The sequence below is a fragment of the Meles meles genome, chromosome 4 (genome assembly GCF_922984935.1).
Source record: "Meles meles chromosome 4, mMelMel3.1 paternal haplotype, whole genome shotgun sequence".
Classification (NCBI taxonomy): domain Eukaryota; kingdom Metazoa; phylum Chordata; class Mammalia; order Carnivora; family Mustelidae; genus Meles; species Meles meles.
The window spans coordinates 106,881,772-106,904,461 of record NC_060069.1 but is presented as its reverse complement, the minus strand read 5'-3'; the positions used below and the strand labels follow the sequence as shown (position 1 = coordinate 106,904,461).

The 22,690-nt window shown below is 36.2% G+C and overlaps 2 protein-coding genes across 12 annotated transcripts in view; one reads left to right on the top strand and one right to left on the bottom strand.

Annotated features, from left to right (window-relative positions):
- The window catches only part of CIP2A (cellular inhibitor of PP2A), a 38,911-nt gene extending 31,848 nt beyond the window's left edge, over window positions 1-7,063 (bottom strand). For both annotated transcript variants that reach the window (XM_046001414.1, XM_046001413.1), the window contains exons 1-2: window positions 6,910-7,063; window positions 2,425-2,572 (exon numbers count right to left, since the gene is read on the bottom strand). In XM_046001414.1, the coding sequence (XP_045857370.1) occupies window positions 2,425-2,572; window positions 6,910-7,017 (256 nt within the window). In that variant the 5' untranslated portion in view covers window positions 7,018-7,063. The remainder of the gene's footprint in view (window positions 1-2,424; window positions 2,573-6,909) is intronic.
- A 130-nt stretch (window positions 7,064-7,193) lies between these two features.
- DZIP3 (DAZ interacting zinc finger protein 3) overlaps window positions 7,194-22,690 on the top strand; it is a 111,548-nt gene continuing 96,051 nt past the window's right edge. For 5 of the 10 annotated variants that reach the window (XM_046002454.1, XM_046002457.1, XM_046002456.1 and 2 more), the window contains exons 1-2: window positions 7,194-7,512; window positions 22,453-22,552. In XM_046002454.1, the coding sequence (XP_045858410.1) occupies window positions 22,521-22,552 (32 nt within the window). In that variant the 5' untranslated portion in view covers window positions 7,194-7,512; window positions 22,453-22,520. Of the gene's footprint in view, window positions 7,774-10,471; window positions 10,519-10,838; window positions 10,862-14,264; window positions 14,356-22,452; window positions 22,553-22,690 lie in introns of all 10 variants that reach the window. The other 5 variants (XM_046002448.1, XM_046002449.1, XM_046002450.1 and 2 more) reach the window with 5 other exon arrangements.

Here is a 22,690-nt window from a genome sequence, read left to right as displayed (position 1 = left end):
ACATATTTGGAAAAGTTTCGCAATTTAAAGATAATCATCTCAATTTTTTCGTAATTTAAAACTGCTCTAGAGAATAAGTCTATTGGGCGCCTGAGTGGCTCAGTCCTTAAGTGTCTGACTTCGGCTCAGGTCATGATCCCAGGGTCCTGGGATTGAGCCCCACATCAGGCTCCCTGCTCAGCGGGAAACTTGCTTCTCCATCTCTCACTCCCGTGGCTTATGTTCCCTTTCTCCCTGTCTCTAGTAAATAAAATCGTTTTAAAAAAAAAAGAGTAAGTCTATTAACTAAAAAATAAAACTTTCTAGTATCGGCCATCAAACTGAAAAATGACCTGAAAAGTCTGAGAATTAATTCAACACAAATACACTAATATTTGAGCAAAAATACATAAAAATATATGATTCTGATAGCAAAAACTTGAAAAAGAGCATACATGAGTACCCACCATTAGGAGAGTACTTAAATAAATTATAGTACTCTACAATATGGTACAAGGCAGCTATTAAAAAGACACCAGTATGGAAAGATAGCTAACATATGTTGAGTGGAAAAGAAAAATCTGATGCTTTGCAACACCATTTCTTTAAAAACAACCAAAATTATCTGTCAATTGGTCACCTGGGTGGCTCAGTTGCTTAAGTGTCTGTCTTGGGCTTACGTCTAGTCTGGGGGTCCTGGGATCAAGCCTAGGATTTGGGCTCCTTGCTTGGTGGAGAGCCTGCTTCTCCCTCTCTTTCTGCACTCCCCCTCCCACCATGCACTCTCTCTCTCTCAAATAAATAAAATCTTTAAAAAAGTATGCTAGTTTATTTGAGCTAAAATAATTTGTTATAGCATTGAAAAAGATCTAGAAAGACACCTATCAAACCATTAAGAAACATAATCTACCAAAGTGGAAATGATAAGAAGAGTTGGTGGTGATGAGTAAAGACATTCTATTTTAGGCCAAAATTAGCAAGACAGGAAACAATGTGTGTTGGAGAGGTTGTGGAGAAAGGGAAACCCTCTTACACTGTTGGTGGGAATGCAAGTTGGTGCAGCCACTCTGGAGAACAGTGTGGAGATTCCTCAAAAAATTAAAAATAGAGCTTCCCTATGACCCTGCAATTGCACTGCTGGGTATTTACCCCAAAGATACAGATGTAGCGAAAAGAAGAGCCATCTGTACCCCAATGTTTATAGCAGCAATGGCCACGGTCGCCAAACTGTGGAAAGAACCAAGATGCCCTTCAACGGACGAATGGATAAGGAAGATGTGGTACATATACACGATGGAGTATTACGCCTCCATCAGAAAGGATGAATACCCAACTTTTGTAGCAACATGGACGGGACTGGAAGAGATTATGCTGAGTGAAATAAGTCAAGCAGAGAGAGTCAAGTATCATACGGTCTCACTTATTTGTGGAGCATAACAAAGAACATGGAGGACATGGGGAGATGGAGATGTGGAAAATTGGAAGGGGAGATGAACCATGAGAGACTGGGTTGGGAGGTTGGGGAACCAGGTGGAGGGTAATAGAGAGGGCACCTATTGCATGGAGCACTGGGTGTGGTGCAAAAACAATGAGTACTGTTACACTGAAAATAAATAAATAAATTAAAAAAAAAAAGACATTCTATTTTACTCTGTATCTGTGCTAAATTGTTAGACACTAAGCCAGAGACTATTTAAATTTAGATCAATTAGATCAATTAAAAATTAAAGATTTAGTTCTTTAGTCTACTACTTACAGTACAAATGCTCAATAGTTCTATGTGGCTAATGACTACTATAATGGAAAATACACATATAGAACATTTCCATCATCACAGAACGTTCCACTGGACATGATGATCTACATTAATATTCCTGGATCACTGGGATTTTTTTATAACAAGCGTTTATTAATTTTATCATACACAGAATTATCTCCCCTCTATTCCCAAGCACACATCAAGGAAAAAGGTACCCATGAAATGAAAATTTAAAAACTAAAGATAGAAAAAAGTAGAAAAAGCAACACTTGCATTTTTACCCTTAGCTCTGAGTTTGGTGTAGTCTATCAAAAAAGGACTTTTTTTTTTTTTTTTATCACTAGCTATGACTTTTCTGACTGATATATTTAATACAGGCATTAGGTGCATGTACTTTCTTTTAATTCAAAAGTAGGCCAGCATTTCCCAAGACACATTCTTTTCTGTAGACCCCTGAACCTTTGTTATGCTTTAGATTCTTTGTTCCAATAATTTCAAGAAAGGATGTGAACAATATTCTTTTTATAAGGGATCCACAATGCAAAAAGTTCTGAAAGATCAGGCAATGAAAAAATCTTTTGAATGCGAATCATTCTCCAAAAGATACTATAACTCAACACACCCTTTACAAATATATTAAACTCAACATCTTCTAAAAAATGTGAAAGAGAAAGGAAATATGTTACCTAGTTGAGATAGCAAGTTGATGATACTTAAGACCAGCGGTGCACTTATGCTTGGGTCTTCAAGTAGCTCCACAAGGCAACTCAAGCATTCACTTGGTAATATCTGATTTGGTGTAAACAATCGTGTGAGTTTCTGCCCAGAAATTACCTACAAAACAGTAATTAAAATGTGTTAGTTAAGAATTGGCAATTCCCATCCCTTCTCTAAGCAAATAAGAACTGTTTTCCAAGGTGCCCCTGCCATGTTTTTTCCAATTTAGAAAAGTCAAATGCCATTCCTTCTGCCGGGAAGATTACCTATACCTTTTCTCCCTAGCTAATGTAATCATTCAGATCCAAGTTTTAATTTGTTTCCTCCTGACCCTCTTTCACCAACTAGGTTAGGTTTGCCTATTACACTATCCTATAGCATATTATACTTATTTTATGAGCTGACAAACTTTGACAACATAGCAATATTTATCCTCTTTAGTACACTGAACACCCTATGAAGGCATAGGGTATAAATCAACACTTTATTGCAATATATTTATCGAGTAATTATTGAGTAAATAAGTTTCAGTATGTGCACTCCACCTATTTTGAGGGAGGCAATGCAAAGTAAAAAGTAGCTAAATCCAAAGGTTTAGCTTTGGGACCAACTATGTGGTTACTCTTTTTGCTCCCTCTAAAGACAGTAGCTGAGGGGCGCCTGGGTGGCTCAGTGGGTTAAAGCCTCTGCTTTCGGCTCAGGTCATGATCCCAGGGTCCTGGGATCAAGCCCCACATGGGGCTCTCTGCTCAGCAGGGAGCCTGCTTCCTCCTCTCTCTCTCTGCCTGCTTCTCTGCCTACTTGTGTTCGCTGTCTGTCAAATAAATAAATAAATAAAAATCTTTAAAGACAGTAGCTGAGCCCAGAAGTTAGAGATTACAAAAACAGAAGTTTTTTTAAAAAAAAAGTTTTTAAGTAGCCAGGTCATGCATACACAAATTTTATTTTTGGTTATTTCACTTTTACTCCTTTCTTATAACTCTATAAACCACCCTTCCCTTTCGCACGTGAAAAGGTAAAGCTGAGATTGAAAACCAAAAACAGTAGTCAGAGAGCCAGGTACTTTCTTTTCTTTTCTTTTTTAAGATTTTTTTTTATTATATACTTTAGAGAGAAAGAGAGAGCAAGAAGTGGGAGGGGAAGAGGAAGACGGAAGACGGAGAAAAGCAGACTTCCAGCTGAGTGGGGAGCTCGATTGGGGGGCTTGATTCTAGGACCCTGAGATCATGACCTGAGCAGAAATCAAGAGTCAGATGCTTAACTGACTGAGCCACACAGGCACCTTGACAGCCAGGTATTTTCAAAAGGCTTTTTGAATTTTATTAAAAACCTAACTTTTCTATAAAACAAAGTATCTTTTCTATAAGGATGGAAAAACAATTAGTTACCTTAGAACTAGATAAAATCTGATTCAAACACTTTTATTTTTTAAAAAATAAGGTCTAAACAGGCTGTTTTAATATCCCTCTAAACTTTTCTTTCCGTATCTCTCTTTTATTCCCTCCCCCAGATATCAGTTTTTCTTCTAAAGCTTTGCTGATGTCTGGGGTGCCTGAGTGGCACAGTGAGTTGAGTGTCTGACTCTTGGTTTCAGCTCATGTCATGATCTCAGGGTCCTGGGATCCATCCCTGTTTCAGGCTCCGAGCTCAGTTTAGAGTCTGCTTGAGACTCTCTCTCTCCCCTTCTTGGCTGCCCACTCATTTCATGTTCACTCTCCCTCTCTTTCTCTAAAATAAATAAATCTTAAAAAAAAAAAAAGAAAAGAAAAGAAAAAGAGTTTCAAAGTATCTGTTCCCAAGGAGCATGTATTTTAACATTAAAATCTAAAAAGAAAAAACAGGTCCAATGGTGAAATTACACATTGACAGTAGATATTTGAGGAGTAAGGAATAATCTGATTGCCCTTTTGCCTACTTATGAAGTTACACCTCCAAAATTAAGACATTTTTTTGCTTTAAATACAATTTCCCTCAGGAAGAGACCTGTATTTCAACAGTGTAAGTACTCTGCCATGTAATATTTACTTATTACAAGGTAAAATATAAAAATCGCTTTAAAAATTTTCTTCTTTACTTAGATGTTTCCATGCAAATAGAATTTATTTTAGCAATAAGTAATATTTTAGCACTTACTTTGGTCTAAGAATTGTTCTATATATGTTCTTTTCATCTTCACAATACCTATATGCTAGGTGCTGTTTTGCTGATGAGTAAACTGAGGCATACACCAAGACAGCAGCGTAACTGAAAGTAATTGTTCCTGAATCTGTGCTCATATCATTATGTAACATTAGTGCTATAAAAAAACCATTAAGAATGAGACCAGCTCAGCTCTGCCAATCATAAAAAAATTCAAAACTCAGGTTCTGCATGGGGCTATAAAGAAAAAATATTGCAGAAGTGCAGCATAATAGCAAAATCAATCTTCTCCTTTTACATGGTAACCATTTCTTTGTATGCTCAGATATTGCTCTCATGAAGTATGCACAAAGATATTTACCATTAACATCACCCACCAAAATGGTTAAAATTTAAAAATCTGAAAACACCAAGAATCTATGAGGATGAGTGACAGCAAATTTCATGTATTGGTGATAGGAAGGTAAAAAAGGTGTAGCCTGTGGAAAACTGCTTGGCAGTTTCTACTAAAACTGAACATCAACCTACCCTAATCAATCCCACTCCTAGGTACATAAATGAGAGCCTATATCCAAAAAAAGTGAGAAAATGTTTACAACAGATTTATTCAAAATTCCACCCAGACCTAGAAACCCAAATGCCCATCAACGGGAGAATGTCTATAAGCCTATAAACTATGGCACATTTATACAGTGGAATCCTACACAGAAATAAAAAAGAATAAATACTACCACATGTGCAAAATGAATAAATTTCACAGATTTATAGAATCGAAGAAACCAGACACCGAAGTACATATCTTATGAATCCACTTATCTGAATGTTATGAGAAGGGACAATTGAAAAAACCTTGTAGGGGACTGGAAATATTCTGATACTGTGAAACAGGTGGCAGCTACTTGTACTGTACATGTATGTTAAAAACTCAAACTCTTCACTTAAGATTAATGCACATTATGCACTGTATGTACATTTCCTCTCTAAATGGCAGAAAAGTTTTCAGTAAATCCCTTAAAAGTTCTGGAGTGCAGTATCAAGAAGTCAGTCTCTATGCCTCAAATTTCTCTGAGTCTCCTTCAGTTTACTATAACATGGCTCTCAGATTGAAGGCATACCCATTTTTTTCTCAAAGAGAAGGAATGTTTCAGATTATTATTCAAAATGCTGTACTACTACTTAAATAAAACTGCTCATTCTGTGGCTTCTGGAGCCCCCTAGGACATTGTTCTATTCTAACTGAGAAGCAAATTCTTAGCATTTAATTACTAGGTTTGCAGGGATTTGTGAAATAATGAATGAAAAAAGAAAATGTACTCAGAAAGGGTGGGCACCAAAGTCATGAGGAGGAGCATCAGTGAAGCCAGAGAAAATGAAGGCATATTTAATGCTATAATTGTCTTCTCTCTGTAGTACGTATTTTGCTAATCTTTGGTAATTTAGCTCTATATCCTATATCATATATCATTAATACAACAAATAGAATATATTTTAAAATTATCTTCAATTTTACGTTAACAGAAGCTGTGAGAGAATTAAAATAAGCTTCGATTGAGCTAAATTGTTTATTAAACTGAGGTCATTGTTTGTTGGAATTCCATGAATATGTGATAAATGACAGATTAAAAGCCTAAAAACAAACAGGAACACAGAAAGCTGTGAATAAGTGACCTAGACACAAATCAGTGGAAATAAGAGAAAGTAAAAGCTATTTAGCAATTTAGGCTTGAAAAACTGTGAGCAATATATTTCAGTAAAAAAAAAGGATTGTGGTTACTGGTGAGATTGCTTCTTAACTCAAAAAAGTTAAATTTTTTTTCAAATTTTAGTTCAACATGAGTTATAAGAAAAGCAGTAAGCAACTGGCTCATATTGTAAACTGAGGAACAAAGAATAAAACAAGTTTAATCGTCACTTCCCATCACCTCCGCCACCGAGAATTTCTGTGTATTCTATTCTGTAAGGGCTCTGTTGCGATGGAACGAAGGAAAACATACAGCTCGGAACTTTCTCCTCTACCAATCCAAACACAGCTTAAATTCCCCTTTTGTCACACCTTCCCTTCTTCCTAGGACTTTGAGTAGTCACTCTTCACTCTAGCTGCAGTCAGCTGAACGTGGAGGGACATGGGGCGGAGCAAGAAGATGGGTAGGAATTCAAGGCTGACCCTCGCCTTCCTTACTAATTCAAAATTACACCTGAAGGAGCGAGGAGCAGTCCTTCCTTTCCTGGGCAGGGGCCCCTACACTCCAGCCACACCGTGAACTAAGAACTTCTACAGGGAAGCCCGTCTAGTCCCTCACCCCAGAGCCCCTCACCTCCAAGTGCCGCAAAAGTTGGGTGGCATTCGCCTCCGACTTAACGGCTTTATACTGACTGATGGTCAGGAGCAAGGACTTCAAGCAGGCAGTGGAGTCCATTGGCATCCTCCACAACCCCTCCTGGGAGCCGCCACCAGTCAGCCCAGGCCTCCAGCTCTCGCCGCGCTTTTTTTGATTTTTCAGCTCCACCCCCCTCACTCCCGATGCTTCCGGTTCCGGTAGAGCTCCGGAAGTCCCTTCCTCCCTGGGGAAAGGCTTTCAGTGAAGAAAGGGGAGAAGTGGGGAGGAGGGTCGAGGAAATCTTTGGGTTCACCAAGGGGGTTGGGAGCTGTCCTTCCAGAACCCCCTTCTCACTACCCACCGTGTCTTCGCTTAGCTATAAAGCCGCGAGGTTTCAGCTTCAAGATCGCGCGGAGACGATAAATCTCGCGAGAACTCTGCGGCTCAACTTGCGAAGGGGCGGTTAGGCGCCTGGGGGTCCTTGTTTGTCAGAGTTCTCGGTTTGTGTTTGCTTCTTCGGCCTTCAAGCTGCATGGCCGGTGTTTTTTTGTGCGTGAACCGCTACTTGAGAAATGGTCGCTTCCCCCTAGTCTAGACACGGTGAGGAGCTCTGAGGAGAATCTTGGGCTCTAGATTTTGAGGCGGCCTGGGAGGGTCCTCTTTTTAAAATCTCTCCTGTGTCCACCCTTTCCACCCAGGAATTTTTGTTTTTCAGAGTAAGCCTGTGACTGTCGGGATTCTGTGGCAAGGTAGTCATGCCCTTAATTAAGGTAGTCATCAAACTTACTCCAGAAAGCTAGGTCCTGGTGACTTCTGGGGCAGGTATTGCTGCGGAGGGTATTCTCATTAGCGTCAGTTTTTGTAAGTGAAGGTATCTATTTTTATCTGGCATGATCAAATGTTTTCTGAATCTCGGTGTCTATGAATATGGCACTGTCGCTTGCGGTTTTTTGATAAGATAATTATTGTGCATGTGTGTAAAATGAACTGAGTAGCTGGTTCTGGAGGTTTTTGTTTTGTTTTGCTTTATATATGCTAATGGTGAATTTAGCTTTAAAAACGAGTTTGGAGAAATTTGTAAGAGTAGAGTTCATGTCCTTTTAATTAAATCATTCGCCATTAATTATGTTTTGTCAATGAAAAAATACTTTTTTACATCACTACATTTCTAAAGGGAGGATTTCTTTTTATATTAAAAAATTTTAGTTAAATCTGAAAGCTTACAATAATCTAGCCAGCTGAGACATACGTGTAGAAGTAACTGGGTAATTAATATATTTATGCTTTCGTTCATTCTGTAAACAATTATTGATTGTAAAACGGGTTAGAAGTCATGAGAGAACAAAGATGATGAAATATCCCCTGCTGGGAAGCAACTAATTAGAGAAACATACTAAATAGGTAGTACATATGGAATTCATATAAGTTAGAGGCACCATGCAGTTATTTAAAGAGTGAAGGCAGACTGTGCTTACAAACTAGTTCCACCTTTTACTATGTGACCATAAGGCAGATTCTCACTGCTTCAGTTTCTTCATTAGATAAAATTGGGCTAACATTAGTACCTGTTTAATAAAGTCAATAAGTAATTCAGCAGATCGTTGAGAGCCTGCAGTTGTAGTAGGTACTTGTCTAGGCACTAGAGATTTAGTGAATAAAAAATTCTATGTTATGGAAGTTACATTCTGGTAGGGGAAAAAACCAGTAAGTTTTTAAGGAGAATGAGATGGAGAAAGAAAAATTAGCAGAATTCCTTTTGAGAGTAATGATGATTGGGAAGAAGAGAATTGGGAGGTCGGAATAAAGAAAGCAGTATTTGAGGAAGTGCTTCAAAGAATTGGAGAAAGCCATACTGTCTAGGGGGAAAGGTCCTGAAGTGGGACCATGAAGTTTTTCAGGAAAAGCAAGGATTGCCGCTATGACGAGTAGAGAGCAAAGGTGAGAGTAGCAGTAAAAATGAAGTCAGGTCAGGTGGTGTAAACCATGGTGAAATGAGTTAATCAACTTAAAGAAATTTAGAGTAGTTGCCTGGCATGATTACGTTTTCAGCAGGTTTTATTTACATCTTGGTTCACTGGCAAATGCAGTGATAGCAGTTCGGTTAGTGTTAGACTTTTCACTAATAATAGCAAATGCGACATCTTCATACTCATTCTGAGCCAAGGGAGAAGTTCAAAGCTGCTAGTCGTAAATGCCGTCTTTCCTTAAAATCCTGCATTTTAACTTAAGCAGTTATATAAATTTTGTTTTCTCCTCTGTAAAATATTCATTTTAATATAAAATAATGTCTTTCTCAAAAAATCTTTAAAAATTGATGTTGGAAGTTTAGAAGGATGTACAGTGATAGCTGTGAGAAGCCCTCCATGTATTTAGGCAGAAATACATTTCCTAATGTGAGAAACACAGAGCCTTATTTTAGGCACCAAAAAAGGGGGAAGGAGGAAGAGGAGATAAAGCTTGGTCCAGATGGCTAAAGGCCTTATTGTTCTTGATCCTGAATTCAGTGGTGATTCTTAGTTTTTTGTTTGTTTGGTTTTTATTTCTAGTTTTTAAATGGGGCCTGATCTAGTTAGGTTTGTGCTTTAGGTTGATTACTCTTGCAGCTGGGTGTGCTATGATTTTGAGATGGATAAGGTTAGAAGTAAGGAGAATGTTTAATTTGCTGCAGTGTTTCCAAAGGATTACCAGGGTAATTGAAGTGGAAATAACAAAGAGGTAACAAATTTGAAAAATATATATGAGGTGAAATTGGCAGGACTTAGTGACTCTTACTTCAGATGTGAAGGGTGGGATTGCAAGTTTCTAGTGTGGGTGATTGAGAAGATACGGATATTGCTGAGGTAGTTAATAGTATTCATGTTGTGGTTTATGTTCAGTGAAATTTTATATAATTTATCATATAGTCTTGTATTAAGTTTCTTCCAGGGCATTATATAATTTTTGTTAATGTGACTGGGCTCTCTTTTTCTCCTTTAAAATTTTAATTTATTACTACCTTTAAAAAAAAAGCTGATTTTTGATACATCTTTTATCCAGACCCTGACTAAAATCTCTTATTAATTTTAATAGAGTTTTGCTTATTTTCTTAGACTTTCTAGCTACATATCATCTGCAAATAATAATTTCATCTCTTCCAGTATTTGCTGTCTTTATTTCGTTAATGTACACCAAAAAATGGAATAATTATGGTGATATTGAACATCTTAGTCCTTATTAATTGAGCGGGAATGACCAGTATTTTAACACTTAGTATAATTTGTGCTATTGGCTTGTAGTAAATAGACTTTCAAATGTTTAGGAGATTGCCTTTTATACCTGTTTTATTTAAAGATTTTCCAAAATGTCTACTTAAAAAGAATTGTCAAATATTTATTTATAGATCTCATTTTCCACTTTAACATGATAATGCAATGTATTGTGTTGCTGTTTTGTTCTTGGGATAAGCTAACACTTATTGAGCATTTATTATATGCCAAGTGGTATTCTAAGAATTTTATACTTATTAATTTTCATAACAACTTCATGCATTAGGTACTATTACGATCTCCATTTTTTACAGATGAAAAAGCTAAAGACAGGTGAAATAATTTGCCCGAGGTCATACAGGTAATAGTAAGAAACCTTGTATTTGCTCTGTTGCAAATATGTTATTTAGGATTTTATATTTGAAATTTTTTAATTAATTTTTTAATTCTTTTGGAATTTGTTACTTTTGAAAAATGAATCAGAAGCTTTTCTATTTTCTATGCTATAGAATGAGTATCACATTGGAATCATCTGATCCTTGTAGACTGTATACAACTGGCCTATAAAAATCAAGCTTGATACCTTATTTAATGTTAGATCTTTAGAAAATTTGGATTTAGGCTTAGAGTATTTACATACTATATGTATATTTATAAAGAACATTTATTTCATGCCCACAGATTTTAAGACGACAGTAGCTAAGGTGAGCATCTGTATTTCATTTAAAAAGAAAAGTTAAATTAGTTTAACCAATCGGATACAATTTTTTAAAAATACTAATATTCCTTCATATTCAAAGAGCTAGCTAGATTCTGTTAGACAAACCTGAATAAGTGCTGTTGGGAGAAATAGGTTAGTTTTAGGAACACATGGTATTTTTTAGGGCAAATATCAATCAATATCTTAAAGTTTGGCCTAAAATTCCTTTTCTCCATAAATTTTTATTGCTGTCTTTTATATTTGCATAGATATTTTCCTTAATTTGTAGTTCTAGAAACACATTAAAGGAATTTAAAAAATAACTTGGTTAGGATCTTACAACTCAATATTAGGGCTGTCTAGCTCCTTTATTTCTTTTGGAAAAACTTAACATGTCTTCAGTACTGAAGAGTAAAATGGAAATTTTTATTGTATCATGACCAGGGCTTAAGTTCTGTTAGATAAATCAGATTGAATGAAGATACAAATTTTTGACAGAAGTGCAGAGTCTATAGAATACTAAATGTTGTAATATGAGAATTATACCAGAGGTGTGAACACAGGGCTGATTGTTGGTTCACCCACATACATTTAATGGGTGCTTGAGTGGTAAGTACATTTCTGTGTGCTGGGGTTATGACAGTGAATCAAATAGACAAAACTTTCTACCCAACTAGACCTTTTATTTTAATGTGAGATATAGACAACAAATAAGAACTATTAAGTAAAATATATGAAAATAGTAAGTGCTGTGGAGGGAAAAAAAGAGGGATCGGAGGTATCAATCAGGATAGAGTGTTGGAATTTTAGATCATATAGCATACTGTTCAGTATTTGCTGCATAGCAAATCAGCTCAGACTTAGTGGTGAAAACCATAAGCATTTATTTCTGTGGGTTTGACTACAGTTGTCTGATCTAGACCTCACTTGGCTGAGAGGCTGCTTCAGCCATTTTGTAGGTAGAGGGTACTATTTAGAGCTCAGTTTCAGTTATGTTGCAGTGTCTACTAGACATCTGGGAGATGCTGAATGGGCTGTTGAATATGTTATTTAATGTTAACAGAGAGGATAAGACTGAAGATAAAAATTTAAAGCCTTGAACCTAAATTATCAAGGGTGAGTATGGATGAAAAACACTGAACCACAGGATACATAAATATTTAGAGGAACCAACAAAGAACATGGAGAAGTAATTGCCGGAAGATAGAGGTCATGTCTTTATTGTCGTTATCTGCAGTGATCAGTCTTAAAGTCATATATGGGCTACTTTTGACCTCTAAAGGAGAACTCTAGATTGGCAGAGTCCTTCAGAGGACTTGCAGTGTGCAGAAGGATGGATAGTTTCATTCTCTAAGTCGGTAATGAGTGCTTAAAATTTGCCAGATGCTGTTGTAGGCAGTGGGGATAAAACAGAAGGATTCAAAAAAAAGAAGAAGAAAAAGAAAATTCCTGATTTTGGGGGGCTTCTATTCAGTGGGACATGAGGCCAGATGTAAAGTAGGGGATTGTAGGAATAAACAGCAGGTAGAACAAAAGTTCCATTGGCCCAGTTCTCAAGATTCAAGGCAAAGAAATCTAGTGGTAGAAAATTGGCAGAGGTCTAGGCATGAAGTTATTTAGATCCCTTGTCTTACTGTGATTAAAACAATTCAAATATTAATATTAAATCAATTTTGCCCTTTATGCCGAGCCAGAAAACAAAGTCTATAGAATTTCAGCTCTCATTTTTCAGAAATGTTTCGTTCAACACAAAGGTGAAGACTTATTAAATAAGCCCAAATTATTCTCTTTTCATTTATTCTGTTTCTTTTCCCAACCAACTATTAAAATTCAGCTGAATCTCTAAATGATTTGCCAAACCATAAAATTAACTTTTTCACTTTTCAAACAATCCCTGATTTTTTTTTTTTCTGTACATTTTATAGAATTCAGTTTTAGTCTGAATACATGGTTTGGATAATTTGGGTTAGTATTTTTTTGCCCCATTTTTACATCTTTCATATTCTAGTAGCAGAAGGTTGCCTTTTTTTTTTAACACAAGTATTATCGATTGTTTCTGAATCCAGTTTTGTAAAGATAATTGATATAATTTTATTTTAAAATAAGGTACAGTAACCATTTTTAATTATAACTAGTATTTATTGAAGACCTACTTTGAACAGAGGAAAATCCTTTACATATACCATTTTTAAATTTCTAGTCTTTCAGAAAGTAGATACTATTAAGTTCATGGAAGAGGTAGATAACTGTTTCTTGAAGTAAAATGTGAAGTCGTTCTCCACTTTCCAAAGTGAAATATGCACGCCTTGGGGTATGTGAAGCTGTCAGAGTATGGGAGCAAATATTAAAATATTTTACTTTTTAAAATCTCATTCTTTGTTTTATATTATAGTAATACCTGCATATAATTCATAAATGAGCTGCTATTCATATATTTTCAGTGTATTCCTAGATTTATTGCTTTAGATACATGTGATCAAAAAAATATAGAGACTTTTCCAAATTATTAACCTTAACAGAGCGTTTAGACATTCAATAATTATTATTCCTTTCAGTGCCACATGTAGTACCTGGCATTTTTCCGAATTGTTTTGTTGAACAAATGGATTCTCTTAGCAAAAACTGATGAGAGTAGTGTTTTATGAAATATTATTATGTTTTATCTTTGCAGCATCATTTACTAACCAGCAAGACCATGTAAATAGTTTTGAGTATTAGTCTTTATGCACATTATTTAGTTCAGCTCATAATTGAACACCACGCTTATATAAAGTTACATACTGCACTTAATGTGACATAGTGGAAAGAACATGGAATTTGTAGTTGGTGAATTTAGGCCTGAGTTTCTGCTCTTATTAATTTATTAGCAATATGAACTCTCTAACCCTCAGTTTCTTTCTTTTAAGAATGGATTACAGTAATGTTTATATTTCAGAGTTGTGTATTCACACAAATGTGAGTACATAGGTACTCAGCTTAGGGCTAGACACATCGAAGCTGATGAAAATTAATCTTATTTTTGATGAAATAAAAGCTTATATACCCAATTAATTTTATTACATAAAACTCCTCATAACCAAAAGTTTGATCTACCTTCTCAACTAAATCTTTCTTACAAACATATTTCTTTCTAAGATAATGGGAGCCCATCAGTGTTCTTACATTGGTAGAGCAGTTTGGATTTGGGTATTGTAGGCTTTGTCATTGGTGGTGAGAGTCAAGTGCATATTGTGTCCTCTACTTCCTTCTTGATTATCATCTCTACCTGTGTCATTTCTCAACATTATGTCTTGTTTCCTTTTCTTTTTTTCATTATTGTCTAACAGCAGTAATGACAATATTACTGAAAATATTCCACTTTGAAAATTTGCTTACTGGTAACATGTACTTCTTTGAATGGTTTCTAGCTACATTTCGGAACAGCGTGGTTTTGCCAATGCTACCTATAAATAAACTGAAACTGATGGGTATTTAATACCTGGATTTTTTTTTTTCCAGGTAAGTCTTAACCTGTGCATATTCATTGTACCATTCTAAATATTGAAAACAAATTAAGAGATACTCTATAGGTTTGTTATAGAAGTAACTGACTGGATAGATCTGAAGAGAATTAAAAACCCACTTCTGAAAAGCTAATTTTGGCAATGATATGTCCTATTTTGGCAGATTTATAAGGGGTACTGTGTATACATTGCAGGGTTCTTGCTTTCTGACAAGCAGCCAGACAGGGTTAATAATGATTTTTGCAAAATGACAAGAGCTGAGATAGTGAATGTCCTGATCTTTTGGGGCAGGAATAATCTTCAGTTTCTCCTAACTTTTACAAAGATTTTCCAGCCATCATCCATCATTCCTGAAGTTTGCCTAAGAAAACCATTTTTCCTTTGGGGTAAAATAATGTTTGGCTACCTGTGTCTAGGTACATTGTTGAACAGATGTAAAAATGGAAGAAATTAATGGAAAATTAGAAAACCAAATAATCCATATATTTTGTTCACTCTAAACACAGTTAGTTACAAAATAATCGTATAATTTGATTCTAACTTGAATGAATGGTCCTAGCCATTCTAGTCTACTTAGAGCTCACATTTGATAAATTAAGACTTTCGGAGTGTTAAAGCCACAGAGTACTTACTTTACGACTTTAAAAGCCACAGGAGGGGTGCCTGAGTGGCTCAGTGGGTTGGGACTCTGCCTTCGGCTCAGGGGCTCAGGTCATGATCTTGGGGTCCTGGGATCCAGCCCTGCATCAGGCTCTCTGCTCAGCGGGGAGCCTGCCCCTCCATCCCCCGCCTGCTGCTCTACATACTTGTGATCTCTCTCTCTCTCTCTCTGTCAAATGAATGAATAAAATCTTAAAAAAAAAAAGCCACAGGAATGGCTGTTGCTACTTGCCTAGCAGACATAATCAGATCAATAATAGATAAAATGTTGGTTTTAAGGCACTCCCATTCCAAATGTCTTGGTTTACTGCTAAAAAGTGTCCTTTTCATATTTTTTAAAAGCCTTGAAAAATTACTGCCCATACAGATAAAAACTTCTCACATCTCAGCTTCAAGGAATTTAGAATTCTTTTGATAAAATTTAGCAGAAGTGCTGACGCCTGGGTGGCTCAGTGGGTTAAGCTGCTGCCCTCGGCTCAGGTCATGATCCTAGGGTTCTGGGATCGAGTTCCGCATCCGGCTCCTTGCTTGGCAGGGAGCCTGCTTCTCTCTCCACCTCTGCCTGCCTCTGCTTGCTTGTGTGCTCTCTCTCTCTCTTTCTGACAAATAAATAAGTAAAATCTTTAAAAAAAAAATCTAGCAGAAGTGTTAAGAAGCATTATCAGAGTCTATTTTGCTAATAGACCCATGAACTTCTATTAAGTGTACTTAATTCAGTGCTGATAGAGTAAATCTAGCTTTTGAAAATGGCTATAAAAATTTTACCAAGTTGCATGTTCAAGGTTGTTTATTACAGCATTGTTAGTAATAACAAAAGGAAAAAAGGTGAAATTAAGAGGAATGTTTATCAATAGTTGTCTGGTAAAATGGCATATCATGCAGTTTAAGGAATATTGGAGATAGATATGTGTCCTGATGTGAAAAATGCAAGGTGCCAAGTGTGCATAGTAGCTGCCATTTGTGCCATGTGGGATATATTTGATAAATGTGGTTTTTTGTCCCAATTCTTAAGCTCATTATTATCATTCCTCTCCATAATAGCAATTCTCCATTGAAGTAGAGAATTGGAAGAAAAGTGAACTGATTGTGCTATAGATTTAAACAAGATTTGATGATGGTGATAATGATAGTAACATTTATATAGTGCTTCCTGTGTCCTAGGTACTGTTATATTACATGTTTTAAACATTTAATCTTGATAGCCTGTGAAGCTGGGACCACCTTTATCCCTGTTTTTCAGATGAGGAAACTGAAGCACAGATATTGATTAGTTTCAAACAAAGTTGCACAGCCAAGGTGTGTCAGAGCAGTTCTATATATCCTTGCAGACTGACTCCAGTGTTTCTGTACCCTTAACTACCAGTGCTATGCAATCTCTCAACTTTTGACCTTGATGAAATCTAAATAAGATATTTTATGTCATTTCTTTCTTGTAGCCAAAGATTTGCTTGTATTCGTACATGCTGCATAAATCCCAGATAGTCTTACTATTCTTCCTCAGAACAATCTGTTATGTATTTACTTAATCTTTTCACTTTTAATCGGTTAGGTGGTTTTCAGCTGGGGCGTTTTGTCCCCAGGACACATTTTGGCAGAGTTTGGAGACGTTTTTTGCCTTTCACAATGGAGCCGAGAGGTAGGATAGGTTTGCTACTGGCATCTATTAGGTAGAAGGCAGAGGTACTCCTACTAAATATCCTAAAAATGCATAGTACATCTTCCCATAACAAATAACCATTGAACCTAAAATGTAAATAGTGCCAAGATTGAGGAACCTTGATTTAGTGGGCATAAGAAAAGCTCTCATAACTGAATTTCTTTTCTGAAAAATGCCAAGTATATTATTTTGTTTTCAAGTTAATGGCATTGAGAAAAGTGAGTTTTATTTTTACTGTTTTTGCACGCTTGATACTCCCTTTTTCTACCTGGCATTGTGTGATCTGTAAGGGCCAGAACTGACAAGGGTAGCAAATTCATCAGATATCTCCTCACACATTGAAACATGAATTTGTTTGGCCCCTAACTTGATCACTTGATTGGGTGACTTAAGATGAGCACTTAAGTGGATTTAAAAAACAATGTGTTCATACACTGTTTGGGGAGATGACAAGAGGGCTACCAGGTAAACGTTTGAACAAATGATTAAACAATTGTAAGCAAAAGCTGTGTCCTCTCTGATGTGAATAAGCACTTTAAAAATGGGGAAATCCTTTGCCATTAAAAAAAAAAAGTTTGCTCTAATTTCAGGAGATAAGAGGGAAAGTGGGAGCTAGGAGCTCAGAGGGAACAATAAGAAAGGCATCTTACTGTTGTAAAGATACAGATGGTAATACCTTATTTTTCAACCAGTAGAATAATCCATGGATAAAATCATTTTGCTTGGTGGATAAAGGTGTGCTATAAACTGGGGTGCCTGGGTGACTCAGTTGAGTGTCTGTCTGCCTTGGGCTCAGGTCATGATCCCAGGCTTCTAGAATCAAGCCCCACAATGGGCTCCCTACTCAGTGGGGAGTCTTTTTCTACCACTGTTACTCTCTCTCTCTGTCAAATAAATAAATAATATCTTTATAAAAATTTAATACCCCACGGGAAACCAGATCCATCCTTTCTCCTATGTTAACTCTTATTTTAAAGGTTTCCTTTAGCCTTTTCTAGAGTGATGATTACTCTGGATTATTTTAGAAGCACAATGTTATCCTTTCAGGCTGGCTACTTCCTTTTCGTTGCTAGGCACTGACACCTTCCTTCCCCACAGAGGCTGTAAAGTGCTGCCGCTGCCCCTGCTGCTCTTTGCAGTGGGCTGTGCCACACATGATCTGCTTAGCTCTTGGGAAGTGATGGGATTGATGATACTCTCCTGAAAAACCTTTCATCACAGAGATTCAGCTCAGGTTGTATTTCTAAGCCGATTGAAAAAGCCATTAGCTTTTCTTAACTCTTAATTCGGGATCCAAATATCTTCTGATTTTTTAATATGCCCTTTTCTTTTTCAAGCTGAACACTGAATAGCTTAGCAGAGGCCTTCTCTACCTTATTGCCTGAGAATTTTCCTCCCTTTTCAGGCTCCCTTTGACCTGTGTAAAGAACTGGCTGAAGGAGAGCTTATCAGAGTGAGAGGTATCTTTGTCTGGGCTTTTAAATTCTGGAAATGGGAGAATTACTTTGTTTAGAAAAAGCATGTGTGTTTAGAAAAAATTCTGTGTGTGAGATACTGCCTGACTTACTTTTTATTAAAACAAGCTGGGAGGTTATAGAAAACATAAAAGAAAAACAGTGTAATCACAATCCTAGAATTCTCAAAGCTATATACTTTTCTATACAGCTTTATTGACGAGATGAAGTAGAGCTGATTTAATGTGAAAGAATAACGTCGCTCTGCTTCATTATTAGGGTTAGATTGTATCATTCACTGGTATTGAACAGGGAATGCAAATTTAAATAGTTATATGATTCTGCTTATTGAGTTTTTGAAAATAAGAGAAACTATAAAATAATTTACCTGGAGGACTGGATTCTGCATGGGTGAGTTATCCTGATAGCAAGACATAACTTTGTTAGGGATGGAGGAGAAGCTAAGAGGTGTTTAAATGAAGAAATTTATTTTTTTTAAACTTTTTTAAAGTGTTGACATACAATGTTACATTAGTTTCCGGTGTACAACATAGTGATTCATCGTTTCTACAGGTTATGCTATGCTCACTACAAAGTGTAGCTACCATCTGTCACTATACATTATTATAGTATTATTGACTGTGTTCCTATATTGTGCCTTTTATTCCCATGACTTACTCATTTCATAACTGGAAGCCTGTATCTCCTACTCCTCTTCACTCATTTTGCCTATGCCCCAACCTTTTCCTCTGGCAACCATTACTTCTCTGTATTTATAGGTCTGACACTGCTTTATGTTTGTTTATTCATTTGTTTTGTTTTTAGGTATTTGTCTTGCTCAGTCTGCCTTATTTCATTTTGCAGAATACTTCTAGATCCACATATGTTGTTAACAAATGGCAGGATCTCATCCTTTTTTATTATGAAGTAATATTTCATTGTATTATGTGTATGTATGTATACTATATCTTCCTCATCCATTCATCTATTGACAGACACTTGAGTTGCTTCCATATCTTGGCTATTGTAAATAATGCTTCAATAAATAGGGGTGCTTACATATTTTCAAATTAGTGTTTTCATTTTCTTTGGGTACTTAATAGAATTTTTGGATTATATGGTATTTCTGCTTTTAATATTTTGAGGAACCTCCATACTTTTTTCCACAGGGGCTGTACCAATTTCTGTTTCCACCAACAGTGTATGAGGGTTCTTTTTTTTCCACAACCTTGTCAACACTTGTTAGTAGATGAGGAAATTTAGATAGAAGTCTGTGTGTGTGTGTGTGTGTGTGTAAATGTTTGTGATTTGTTTGTTTATTTATTAACATATAATGTATTATTTGCTTCAGGGGTATAGGTCTGTGAATCATCAGTCTTATACAATTCACAGCACTCACCATAGTACATATCCACCCCAATGTCCATAATCCAGCCACACTATCCCTCCCCACCCCAGCAACCCTCAGTTTGTTTCCTGAGATTAATTAAGAGTCTCTTATGGCTTGCCTCCCTCCCTGGTCCCATCTCATTTATTTTTTTCCCTTCTTGCCCCCCAGGGCCACCCACCCTGCCTCTCAAATTCTTCATATCAGAGAGATCATATGATAATTGTCTTTCTCTGATTGACTTATTTTGCTTGTTTGTGTTTTTTTTTTTTAAAGATTTTATTTTATTTATTTGACAGAGAGAGATCACAATTAGATAGAGAGGCAGGCAGAGAGAGAGAGAGAGAGGGAGGCAGGCTCCCTGCTGAGCAGAGAGCCCGATGCGGGACTCGATCCCAGGACCCCGAGATCATGACCTGAGCCGAAGGCAGCGGCATAACCCACTGAGCCACCCAGGCGCCCCGCTTGTTTGTGTTTTGATTAAGAAGTATCCATTGAATTGTTGGAGAGTTACCCTTGTCTCTCAAGACTTATCTGTGTAATTTAGAGCTGGTGTAACTCAAACATAGAATATAGGTACAGGCACTTACTTCTTTTAGCCAGGCACCGAGTTGCCAGTTCACTAATGACAGGATACTCAAACCTCAAGGCTTATGAGGGGTCAGGTCCTGCTGATACTTCTTTTCTATGTGTTGTCTTTTTCTGGCATTTAGGGAGTCAGTATCGGGTAAAATAGTGTTTCTTTGAGTAAGCAATCTGAATTCTTAATAAGTGATTTGGGAATGATCTTGTGGAACATGTTTTCTTGATTTAGGAATTACCTATGCTGAATTGCATTTTTAATAATGGGCCTCCGAAAACTCTACGATCTAACTTATGGCTATGCTATTAGAGAAACTGGCTATCCAGTTATTAGGATAAATAAGTGGTTTAGAGGCAAGAAATGAGAAATTTTTTCTAGTCTTGGGCTTGGCAGCAAGGCACTCTAGGTTTGGTTTCTTTGTGGGGTTGCAATCACTTTCTTTTCTTGTTCTTCATCATTTCTTTCTCTGTCCCAAAGTACTGAACAGTAGTTTCACATGTTTGCTCTAATCCTTCCTGATGTTCAGACAAAGGGATTAGAAAGGGAAATCAGCCTAGCAGGAAACAATGGAGTCTGGAGGCTTGAACTATCAAAAAATACAGAACAAATGTGATTTATTTTATTTTATTATTTTTTTGAGATATAAATATTTATAAGCTTATGTGTAGAAACAAATGAGTTTTAACCTTAACTCTTGAAATTACACTGTAATATATACCTTTTAAGTAACATCTTCTTTCATTATATGTTTGTAAACTTATGTGTTGAAGCATATGAGAATAGTGTGTTCAACTTATTGAAACTACACTTCTTCTTAACCTTCTTAAAAAAAAAATCCTTCATTAAGATACAAGAATATACGAAGTTATATATAGAAGCATATGGGAGAAGCCAATACTACACTGTGTATATACCTTCTTTCCAGTAACATCTTACATTAAGATATGTTTCTTTTTTGTTGTTTTTATTTTAATTCCAGTTAGTTAGCATACAGTGTTACATCCCTGTCAGGTGTACAGTACAGTGACTCAACAATTCGATATATCGCGTGGTGCTCATCACCACAAGTGCACTTCTTAATCTCCATCACTTATTTAACCCATCCTCCACCCCTCTCCCCCTTCTGGTAACCATCAGTTATCTATATTTAAGAGTCTGTTCCTTGGTTTGTCTCTTTTTTCCTTCACTCATTTGTTTCTTAAATTCCACATATAGTATTTGCTTTTCCCTGGTCATTTTTCTTAGCTTTACATTCTGTAGCTCCATCCATGTCATTGCAAATGGCAAGATTCATTCTCTTTTATGGCTGAATAATACTCCACTGCATACATATATACCACATCTTCTTTGTCCATTCACCTATGGATGCACATTCAGGCTGCTTCCATAATTTGGCTCTTGTATATTGTGCAACTATAAACGTCAGGGAGTAAATGTGACTAATTTTAGAAGAATTGTTTTTGGGATAGTTAGGTAGAGACCTATATAAATAGATATTCTAATGGAAACTCTCTTCTTTTTGTTCTCATTTGTGTTGCTGCAGGCTTTTTTTCTTTTTGAGGAAACATCCACAGCATTCATTGATATTTGAACCAGAAAGTATACATTCTACCTTTCCTATTTTATGAAGATACAGAATCATATCTATTGGGGGAAAGTGACTAAAATGTTAACCTTTAGACTAAAAAAAAGCAAAACAATTAGTGTTATTGAAGATTATGTTAAATAGGAACTCATACACTCTGGAAAATAAATCAGTATGAACCTTTTGGGAAGCTGTTTAGCAATATGCACTGAGACTTAAAATATTGTGTCTTTTGATTGAGAAATTCTACTTCTAAGAATTTCATGTAGAAATTATAGAAATTCTGCTTCTGAGAATTGCTTGTAAGCAAATAATCATAAATACAGAATAGGCTTATGGATGGTGAAGTTTATCATAAAATTAATTATAATGGAAAAATAGGAAACAGACTAAATGTCCATCTATAAAGTAATGATCTAGGAAACCTCAGTCAACCAGTTGTTGTGTTGATACACTGTTGTGTTGATGCGGTGAGAATACATAGTAGGGGTATAAAATAACAAAATGCTTTTGATACAGTGTTCAGTGGTGAAAACTATAGAACATTGTTTATTCATGTGATTACAAATTTGTAAAATATACTTAGGCTTGGACAGAGCATATTGAAGTGTAGACAGTGACTTACCTTTGGGTGGTGAAACCATGTAATTTTCATTTTCTTTTATACCCCTTTCAAAATTTTCTTCAATTATCATATATATTTTTATAGTGGGGAAAAAGAATGTAATCCTTCTACCTTCCCACTAAAAATATACCTTTCTTACAGCTTTAAGCATCAGTAGTAAAAGTCTGCAAGCATTGGAATAAGACTTTTGCAAAACAACATTGTGGAGCATGGATTCTCTATCAGAAGAGTTTTTTATAAGGTAAGTGATAGGGTGACAAAACCAACCACATTTGTTGCATTTTGAAGACACAATATTTGTTCTTTCCACATAACTTTGGGAAGCTAGTGTGATTGAGATACCCTTATGCTTGGAGATAATTTACCGACTTCGATTGGG